This window comes from Strix aluco, chromosome 13 (genome assembly GCF_031877795.1).
Source record: "Strix aluco isolate bStrAlu1 chromosome 13, bStrAlu1.hap1, whole genome shotgun sequence".
Lineage (NCBI taxonomy): Eukaryota > Metazoa > Chordata > Aves > Strigiformes > Strigidae > Strix > Strix aluco.
Genome location: NC_133943.1, coordinates 13,917,390 through 13,928,637, shown reverse-complemented (window position 1 = coordinate 13,928,637; position 11,248 = coordinate 13,917,390). Strand labels below are relative to the sequence as shown.

Genomic DNA, 11,248 nt, shown 5'->3' with positions numbered 1-11,248 from the left:
TGGACTGAAATGGCTTTTCCTCTCTCTGTATTTTTCTATGTGGGAAAGAATGAAGAGTTGAGAACTGAAATTTTCAAGCTATACATATGCTTGTTTGAATGCTATCCCCACAACCCATTAAGCGAAATAATATTATTTTATACAGTCTGAGGTTCTCTTCTAACAGTCTTTCTTAGATTGATGCCTTTATTTAAACAGTGAAATCTATAACATAAATACCCACATTTTTACTCTCACTCTCTGGTTTATCTGCCATTTTTTCTGGGAGACAACGCACTTTGTTCTGTTCCTACCCTATATCATATTCATTGTTGTGGTAATAAACGTTAACAATTGTTCATCTGATTCAATTAATTGCTTTACTGGATATACATTGTACTGCCTGAACTATCTTTTTTGAATGTCAAACCAGATTTTGGAAACACTCCTGTTGTTATATTTGTCCCTGGAAAACACTGGACAGAAAATTACATCTACTAAAACTGCATTCATTACCAAATCCAAAGAAACTACGTTTTTGAATGAATAGCAGTTTATCAAGCAATGTGTCATAAAAGGCAGTAACTAAAGAAAACCAAAGTAAAACATTCACTTTCATTATTGAACATTTTTAGCTTTATTATTATAATAGAATTACAGTCTGACATAAAATAAAGAGCTTTTGCTAAACTCTGTAAAGCAATACATGCTTCTGCCATAAACAACCTCTATTAGATTTAGGTTTTATTGCCACATCACTGCACTGAGGTGCAATAAACATTCAATGTCATCTTTTTAAAATTATCCCAGGAGTAAACAGAAACTGTCCTCTATAAGAGTGTATCATTATTTTCAAGGAAGACTTACTATTATTACATGGTTTAGCAAAGCATTGTAAAAAAGCTACATAGAGAATACCTTGTCTTTGATCAACTGTGCAATCAAGTTTATACAGTAGAATACTATTGGCATAGACTAACTAAGAGGTGATATAATGCAATCATTGCATAGCAAAAAGCAGACTAGTTAAGTAATATTCACATCTAATGTGCAAAATGCAGACCAAAAGGTAGCTATGAATTGCTAGAAAGGTAAAATGCCCTAAATGAACACACTAGTTTAACGCCAAAAATAACAAGATAAACAAGTACACAGAAGTTAAAGAGCCATAGTTTATTTTTTTCTATACATATATCTACACATGATACCAGAAGATGAAACATCCCCTTTTAATAAGCTCCAATCAGATAACTTATCAAGTTTAGACAGGACCAAGTGTTAGACAATGAAGCATTATTAAAAAAAAAAAAAATCTTCTCTAAATAAAACATTAACTATTTCCTTTTGTAGATAATGTCAACTTTTTGATTTATTCAGAAAGACTTTAGAAAACATTGCCTATGAAATTTGACTCTCAGTAGCTGTTTCTCTGGAGGCTCATGGAGCGCTGTTTTAAAATTCATTCAATAGCATATATTACGTTTTCTTAATTGATGCTTGCAAATATCCACCATTCTTCCCATCTCTTTGACAAATCTTTATCTGGAATTTTAGTTCTAAGAATCAGCAGTAATGATACTGACTAGAATTTATTTTAAAGGGAGCACAATATCTGCAAAATGGACATCTTGTATTTAAAGCCCTTACATATTGTTCCTACAAATATATTGCTACAGTAAAAATGAAATGTAATAAGTTTACTCAATAAAATCTATTTTCCTGTACATTCTTTTATGTATGACTTTTTTGTATTTAATGCTACATATATTACATCACTTATTGTAACAGTTATGTATCAGCAAATATAGCAGTAATATACAGATGAACTTCTGTCTTAACAAATATTTCACCATTTTTACCTACCAAATATAATTCCATACTTTAGTATTTATGCATGACCTGAGCAGACCAGTCATTAATCTAATAGTATACATTGGATGACATTGTCAAATTGCAAGCTACTGTACACTTAACCACTTTACAAATGGAATTAATTCCAAGCACTTTCTGCGTATTTATTTTTTTAGGCTTTCCAGTACCACTTTTTTTTTATTCAGGCTCTAAATATGTTTTATTGGGAATTTAACAACATATTAAGAGCTAAGAGGTGAATCCTACACAATGTTTTAAGAACACAACTTTAAAAAAGTAAAAAAATGTACAATCTCATGCTGCATATTTACATATATTATTTAAATACTATATTTTGTCTTTCTGCTACCCATAAATCTCAGTCTAAAGCTTCTTTTTAATGTATCATTTTATAAAAGAATACATTCAACATATCTAGAGCTTGCAAAAATTGGTTTTTTTTAACTCTCTAAAACTTAGTGATGAGTAAAAGCTATCTGTAAAAGCATCCAGGAATTGTTTGGATTACACAGGTGATAAGGGAACTTGGGATCTGCACTTGATTGTGCAACTGGTTTAAATCTAGTCTAGTGACAACTTAATGCTTAGAACAAGACTGCAGTAAGACAGCAGATTAAAGCATTTGTTACCATTAGATCTTATGTGCTATACAGTGACAAACTGTACCTAGAGTGAGTAGATTTCCTTTTTCTTTAAAGACCATTTAATATTGTAAGTCAGGTGGTCTGGAATATAGAGGAGAAAAGGGATTAGGAAAATAACGTATCTTATGGGATTCAGCAAATGTAAAGCTTTACATCCTTGAAAAGATTATAAACAGTGGTTGAATAAATGGTATGGTATAGTATGTGCATCAGGAACATCATAAAGAATATCCTCCCACTCCCCACAATCCTTTGAATAAAAATATCTTTTTCACATACATATACAATACCTTCTGGGGACATTCAGTACTAAGCTATCTACAAATGGTTTCCTTTTTGTTCATTACTCTACAACTCTTTCTTTCCCATTTTCAGAATCACTTTTCTGAAGTATATAATTTATATTGTTCTTTCCCCTCATACACAGGTTTTTTAAATATACAGATATATTTTACCTTTTGTTAAATAAAGAAACCTTTATTTTCTTTAAGACAGAGACAATGAAGAAAATGGGAATTACTGTATGTGAAAACGGGAAGCAATTCCCAGAGCAAAAGACAGAACAGGACTATACGAATAAATGAGGTTATTGATGTGGAGTTGGAGCTTTTAACTGGGGCTCCCGGTTTAAATAGGTAGCCCAATAGACTAAGTTAAAGATTCCAAAAAGCAATGGGAAGGCTATTCTTGATAGTCGATCAATTTTACTGACGCTGTTAAAAGTTTTCTTGGGTTCTGCAGGTTTTGTTTCTGGCTTAACTTCTTTGGGCTCGATCGTTGCACTTTTAGCAATGGTTGCCAGCCCAGGGTCCCTTGCAATATTAGGGGTGTAGCTTGTAGCTGCAGCTGTGTACGTGTTATTTTTCTTAATGAGAGGATCCTTCACTTTCTTTGGCTGAAGAAAGAAGAAAATGTTTTATTCTCACTATCTTCTCAACAGATAAGATTATGAAAAAGCACCATAAAATTTTGCAATTAATTGAATTTATACCACAAATTGTAATAAGATGTAAGAAAGAAGTTAGTGTCTGGATACATGACTCATGTAAAATATTTAGGTGAAGACAAAGACATAATCATCCACCTGTGTTACTTGTATTAGTTAAACCAAATTAGATGATGGACAAACTATAATGAGGATTTATACCGATACCTAGGCTTACTGATCAACAAAATTACCTTTAATGGCAATCAACAGTGACAAACCACTCATAATTCAATATTCCCTTAATCAACTGTGCTTCTTGACCAGGACAAAAAACTTTAAAAGACACTGAATTTCTTAAGGTAGCTTTCCAGTATTAAGACAAATAATGTTATATGATGCATTCTAACACAGTTCATACATAAAAATGCACAATAAAAATATCATCTGACCATGCACTAAGAGAGTGGATTATTTAATAAAATGCAACAGTATTCTGTTCACTAACAGTTTACAGCAAAAGCATATTCGTTATGGAATAGAAATTTAATGTCCCTGTTTGAGTGTTACAGTTGGATCATAACGGCTGAAATGTCATTCCATGTACAAGGACTTAAATAGCTGTACGATTTTTGCATCCACCTACCTATATTGTTAAAGCAAGAATGTATTGGAAATCTTTTAGTGGAGAAGAACTTATTGATTGGAAAGAATATCTAGATTTTTCCCCTGAGTTCTTATATTTTCTAGTATTCTACTTCTGGGATCTACTTGTAGTAAAAAAATTAAATTTTGACAGCTGGGGATACAAGTTGGAATTCAACTTTCCCTGTTGCAGACAGTCCAAACCCTTGGTCCAGCCACTGCACAAGGATAAACATAGAGATATGTAGTGGGTCGTTAAGGTGGTATAAAGAAAAGCATCACTTTGCTCCAAGTTCCTCTGATTATGAGAAAAAAACAGGTAACAAAAAAATCCCAAGATCTTAGAAAATCCTTAGGCAGCATTTGCCACAAAAAGAATAGACAAATTCATTTTATCCTCTTAGAAGGAAAAAAAAAAAGATATGACTAAAGAGAAAATATCAGTAGAATGTGATCTATTATGTCATTTCACAAGATAGCAAATATAATTCTCTGTTTTCAAGAAGCAGCTGTCCCATGGAGGCAATGTGTTTTAAAGTAGTCACAGTACTTTTTATGTCAGATCAACTATAGATTAATAGCTATATAGATAACCCAGTGGGAGGACTTTGGTAAAAAGCTCTTGTTCCAGAGATGAACATTTCAGGGAGCAGATGGGCTCCTGCAGGACACTTGGGAATGTGAAGAGAAGCTGCAAAAGCATGAGGGCAAGTGGGGAGAGGCTTGTCGAAGCACGGCTTGGAGGCCCATGCAGCAAAGAAATGAAGACTGAAATGTTAAATTTTTGCTACTTAGTAAAAAAGGGATTCACATAATGACTCTGATGAAGATGCTCTTTATTTCATGACAATAATATTCAGCTTAGCTTGAGGCTAAGAAAAAGCTTCGAATTATCTTGGAATATTTCAGCTGAATAGGAGGAACAAACAGGTTGAAAAAAATACTCAGAAAATAAAAAAGGCGATGTCAGAAAGATTTTTTTTTAGTTGTCTGTTCTCTTCCTCCTGAGCAGGAAAGCTGCTAATGTGCTTCCTGAATACGAAGCCAGTCCTGTTTCCTTCTCCTCCAGATACTCTAGTGAGCAGCAATAAATCCAGCAGGCAAAGAACCGCTTCACAGAAGTCTCAGAGAAGACCCCTTCTAGAGATTTAAATGTCGGGAGGAATCTGATCCACAGAAAGCCATGACACCAGTCAGGGTCTTAATATTTCATGTCAAATTCAACTTTATGAAAAAGTAATATGACAGCTAATTAGAGCTCTAATTTTTATTAAGCTGCGATGTGCTGTTCACCATTAGTTTGCCTGCCTTGCCTTCCCTTATGTCTGCAAGTAATGCACTCTACCAGGTACTGGTATGTCTGTGCTGACTGATATCAAACAACACATAAAGACCTTTACCTGCTGAAGAATGTAAACCCATAAATCTTCCAATGTTTTAGAGTGTTTGAATATTGTGTTTATATTGGTGTGGGTTTTTTGAAAATGTAATTTCCTTTGAAACAAATTAAATGGCTGATTATAGTCACTGTGTTACAAGGTAGGTTATATTAACAAGGCAATATTTAACATTTAAGGATTTTGCTCTATTAATACAGCCTATTTTTTACAGTAGATATTATGAAGATAGGAGCACAACAAAGAATCAAATTATTTTCAATTAAAGTATCAATAACTGAAAACTTAATCTTCACCAGCAGTCATGCAGCTCATTACTGTTTGTTTTGTTACTTCACTCATTTGTTCTACAACACTTTTGTATTAGTTGCCATTGTGTACAAGTCCTAATTTTATTTCTGTTTTCTCACTGACTTATGTAACTAAGTAGCAAAAAAAAAAAATTATAATTATATATAGGCATACACTCCTGAATTAAAGGCATATATTCGTGTACCAGTGAGTAACATCTGCTCCTCCAAATATTTATTCTGCTGATTCTCTAGTCTGTGAATGTTCATAATAACTAATTAGGCAAGTTAAAAGTCTCTTTCAAGATCTCTCAAAAAAAACCCCAACCAAAATGAGCTTCCTCATAGAAGCAGCTGACTTGAAACTCATAGGAAATGGGAAACTTTCATCCCCTAAATGTCCTCAACAATTTCTTGATGCATCTGTGATTTACAGGCCAGGTCTCCGCATGATGTCTCTCTATTGCGTTCAGGGAGGCATGGATCAGGATTGCACACTCTCTACACAACTGTCAATGCTTCCCCGAAAACAAATCAATTTCTCCTATTGACTAGGAAGTAAAAATAGTATTTCTATTTTAAAAAAATAGGGAAATGTTAGGAGGCAAAAGAAAGGAAAGAAAAAGTCCTGTGGTGATTTATTTGGTCATGACCACAAAGCAGCCCTCTTGAAGTTCATGTTGGGGAGCAATATACTTTGGAAACTGTCAAATACAGTAGCCACAAGATTTTTTCCTGTGTTTATATTGAGGCATCCACATTGTCTCTTACTCAAACACTAGAAATTAATTGCATTCCCTTAAAAAAAAAAAACCACTTTTATCTTTTTTCTGCTCGCTTGCACAAGTCAAAATCTCAGAAAAAAAATTAATTATTTAATAGCATTATTTAATTATTTAATAGCATTAAATATCATCCAGTATGTCAGATGTAGTATTTAGGCACTTAATTTTTAAGTAGTTATTTCTTACATGCTGTGTGCAAACACATGAGGAAATTCTTTTGGAATTACTATTCTAAATAAAAGGAATTTTTAACAGGCTAAAAAAACCCCATATAGTGACCAAGCATGACACAGTATGACCTGTTGTGATAGATATTGTGGCATTACCTTTTCAGGAACGACGCTTTTGCCATCCCATGCATAGCCTCTCTTTGTGAAGTAATTCACTGTTGCAAATTCGATGAGTGCAGAAAACACAAAGGCATAGCACACAGCTATAAACCAATCCATAGCAGTGGCATAGGCCACCTTGGGGAGCGAATTCCTTGCGCTGATGCTCAGAGTAGTCATTGTCAGGACAGTTGTCACTCCTGCAAAGCAAACAGGTTTAGTGTCTTTAGATCAGTGGCTATATTTTGTGCTTAATCTCTCAGCTGCTATAGTAGATGGGAAAGCCTTGTCTTCGTCCCTAATTCTTATAAACTTCCCCACTTCAGTTGCTGATTTGAGGGTATTGGACTTCCAAGTTCTGTGGAAGCTTGCAGAATCTTCAATACATCTTTTACACCTTTATTCTCTGACATTTTTGTAGTAGAATAATTTTTTTAAAGTTGGAATAGAAGTAATATTTTGAGTTGGGAACTGGCTACTACTTTATGCTTCCTGGTATTTGGAGAATCATTGCTGCTGCTCCTTATTCATGCTCTGCGAATTGTCCTACAGATGTAACAATTTAAGTTCCTTCTTGCAACAGTTCTAAGATATTTAGATAGAAAACTAAAAAACTTGTTGTTTTCATTCAGTCTATTTGGTATATGCTCCTTCAAATGCACTAAGCTTTATGTGATACTACATTTCTTTGAATTGATGGTTTTACAGATTTCTGTTCCTTCAGTCACTGATGCCCTGAAAATAGCAAAGAATTTATGTAAGAACAATGACAATGTAATTTGCATTTCTGATATCAGAGCTTCTCACTGCTGATGAACCTTTTCCCTTAACTGGCCATAGAGAGCAAGCAGGACTCTACTGAAGTCGCTCTGCTTGCAGCTGCTTGAAAAACAAAATCTACCAGTGCAGGCTAGATATTTACATCAAATCACATGTCCACGAGTTACCTTGACAACTGCAATCTCACGTATTGAATGTGTCTTGTGAGTTCATCTTTGCTGCACTGAGTGTTAGTGAAAACGTGCAGTGGTCTAAAATAGGCCAAATAATCAACAATGTATTTACATGCTGGTGTAAAGAGCTTGAATTATTAGTTCCTAATGAGGAAGCAATTCCTCTTCCCTGAGAGGCAACCTAATCTTGTCTTTGACTCGTTACTAGTGAGCTTATGTTTCTCTTACATAGTAGGAAAACACAATTTAGAATTTTTATTATCTGTGGTACTAAGTGGACTAAAAGGTGTAAGTTGTGCTTCTGTATGTATATAGATTTATGCAGAATTTTCTGTAGCATTGTTTCACTGCCATTAAGAAATCAAAAAAGCTATCTTGATACATAATGATGGGGTAAACACGAGACTACTAAGTATCTCTTCTAAAAGGAAAACTTTCAGAAATGTGTGGGTCCTTGAGCCTGTGAAGATAGCAGCTTAAAATGTTGTGCAGTATTATATATTATTCATTGTGAGACTAGGAAATTTTGTTCTCCATCTAGGGACAATGAAGTACAGCATTTCAAACTGACGATCTGACATTTTTTTTGGCATGTGTAAAAAGAGGTAAAATAGTTACAATTTCAATAGCTTTGACTACAGAGGCCCATAAAAGTCCCAGGTTAATTCTTAGTGGAGCTGATGATTAAAATTCAGGGCTAATTTTAGATGTTAAGCTAAACAATATTATGTAAATCAAATTTAATTATACTGTGGTCTAAAGCATTCTTCAGCAAACACACATCTGTGTATCAACAGAAAGCCTCTACTTGGTTCATGAGGTCTAAGGTTATGCAAGTTGTGACTGATTTCCAGAGGCATTGGGAAACTGAAGCACAGCTGTGAAGAGTGCTGGAAAAGGTCAGTAAAAATAGCTCTTCAGCAAGAGTTTCAGAGTCTGCATTTCTCAACATAAGGCCTTGTGACTCTCTGGCTTTGCTGCGCGTCCAGTGTAAATGGGTAAATTCTCTTCGGCAAAGCAGGAGGGCCCATGGCGTCCTGCCCCAGCAGGGCTCTGAGGCAGGGAAATGAGTGTAAAAGCCAACTTAGCTGTGTGTTCTCCACCTCCTTCTGCCAGAGGTGTTCAGGTGTCCCATCTGAACATCAAAAAAAGACTAGGTCACATAGCAGAAATCTCAGGTTCTATTTTCCTTAACTGAAGATTTGTTGCATCTTTTTTTTTTTTTTTTTAATTATGTACTTCACTTGGATTAATATCTCCAAAGAATACACTAGTTGTTTGTTTCTAATTTTAAGATAAGCATTTGCAAGCAGTGGTTAAAACACTAGGGACCAACTGTATAAACTTAGAGTCCTTTAGATTGCCTTCTTACTGCATTCATTGAGTGCACCTATTCACCACTGTAAGCACAACAAATTGTCACTGATTTCAACAGGAGACCTTTAGCAGCAGCCTGAAAAAGGAACTGATGAAAAAGATTTTTAAGATAAGAACTTTCAAAGGGCCTAAGGATGTCAAATGACCAACACCCATTGATTAAAGCCTTTTTGACAGTCCTCACCATGAATGTCGTTGCCATTGTCAGAAATGTTTTATTCATACACTTATTGTTTTGGAGAAGTCAAACTGTAATAGATTGCTCAAGATATTTTCATGTCTCCTTTTACAATCAGTTTAAAAGCTCTGGACCTTAAATCAGTTTCTGCTGCATCTTTGCAATGAAACGTGTTAACTATTGTGTACAGCACTATGTCCACGCTTATGCTGTTCTCCAATATCGTGTTACGCATAACTAGTTTTATCATAAAATTTCTTAAACCTATTTGGCTTATGATTGCCAAGCGGTTTATAGGTCTTGCTTACCAAATACAGTTCTTGCTGGAACAGATTCTCTATTAAGCCAGAAGGACACCTGTGACAGTATCACTGTCATGATGCATGGCAGATAAGTCTGGATGACAAAGTAACCAATCTTTCTCTTCAAATGAAAATGTGTAGTCATAACAACATATTCCCCTAAAAATGAGAAAAGCAGGAATATTAAAGCTTTCATAAATTTACAAATTAGCAGGTTTTATAGGAAGTATATTTTCATTATATTCACCCCTATTATAAAAAGTCCTCAGATCAAATTGGATCAGCTCTGAAGAAAACATATAATGAAGCAGGTTCTGAAGTTCCAATAATAATACAAAACTAGACAATTCTGGGAAATGCTAATTAAATTTACATCTTTTCATCTCTGCTGAGTAGCAAATGAAAGTCTACATTAACTGGTGGCTGTTTAGGCCTCTTATGAAAGGTCTTATTCAATTAGAAGATGGAAAACCACCATAACATACACATGTAAACATCATATAAAGACTAAATCAAGACAGGCGCTCAGAAGTGTTTCAGTTGGGCCAGGCTTAAGGTGTAATTGCTGATGTGATTGTGTCTGCATTACCACTGTCTGTGCTTTATGTACTCTGAAGATTAAGTGTCCCTGTTCTGCTAATTCAGTACTTTACTAAATGATTATTCTCTCCTGAAGTAAATGGACAACACAAGAATAAAGAATATTTTCATTAGCACTAACTTTTTGGGTGCTACAAAAACATATGGCTGGGTATTCGAATTGCAATTGTGAAAGGAATCTTAAGTATTTACATAACTCTATAAACTTTTCCTGCCAGAGCATAGCAAATAATGCCCCGTTTTCAGATCATTATTACATCATTGAAAATGGATTTTGAAAAACAGTATATTCTCAAAAGACTGGAAAATCTATTGTTGTGACTTTTTTTATGGAGTAGATTGATTATTCTTATTATGCAATAAACATTATCTTAGGAAAGAAAGAAGTGGACACGTAACTGAATGGAAACCTCTGTCTAGATTAGAGATGACATGAAACTACGGTTTCTCTGTTTTAAAATATAAGCAGCTGGAAAGAGAAAGTTGCTTTTGTACAGGAAAAGCTTAAATTGGATTGAAAAACTATGTCTAGACATTGACTGCTTATGCACCAAGCATGTCAAATGCCCTTTTCTTTAATTCAGAGTCTAGAAGAACATTCATTTGAACAATCTTGCTCAGTGTATAACCCTGAGGAAATCTTATAAATAAGATGTGACAATACACCTGGTATGTTTCAATATAAAAGACAGTATACACAAAGAAAATTTTATTTCAAAACCAGAACTGGCAGAAGTAGCATAGTGGGCATTATTACTTGAGTTTTGCCCACCTTTCTTTAGCTTTCACTGAAACAACCTTCTTTTCCTCTGTACCGAAGATTATGATCTTATGAAGGGTGCTAGCCGTGGCTAGAAGAGCCAGTAATTTAATTTTATCTACTAAAATATGACGTGGGAAGCTATTTTAATGCAATCAGATATAGAATGCTCACAACGGTATGTCAGAATTAATTCAGTGATTGTAGATGGC

The 11,248-nt window shown here is 34.5% G+C and overlaps 1 protein-coding gene across 3 annotated transcripts in view; it reads right to left on the bottom strand.

The window, feature by feature from the left end:
• Nucleotides 1-592: 592 nt before the first annotated feature.
• GABRA1 (gamma-aminobutyric acid type A receptor subunit alpha1) overlaps nt 593-11,248 on the bottom strand; it is a 48,510-nt gene continuing 37,854 nt past the window's right edge. For all 3 annotated transcript variants that reach the window (XM_074838992.1, XM_074838990.1, XM_074838991.1), the window contains exons 8-10: nt 9,683-9,835; nt 6,864-7,066; nt 593-3,390 (exon numbers count right to left, since the gene is read on the bottom strand). In XM_074838992.1, the coding sequence (XP_074695093.1) occupies nt 3,082-3,390; nt 6,864-7,066; nt 9,683-9,835 (665 nt within the window). In that variant the 3' untranslated portion in view covers nt 593-3,081. The remainder of the gene's footprint in view (nt 3,391-6,863; nt 7,067-9,682; nt 9,836-11,248) is intronic.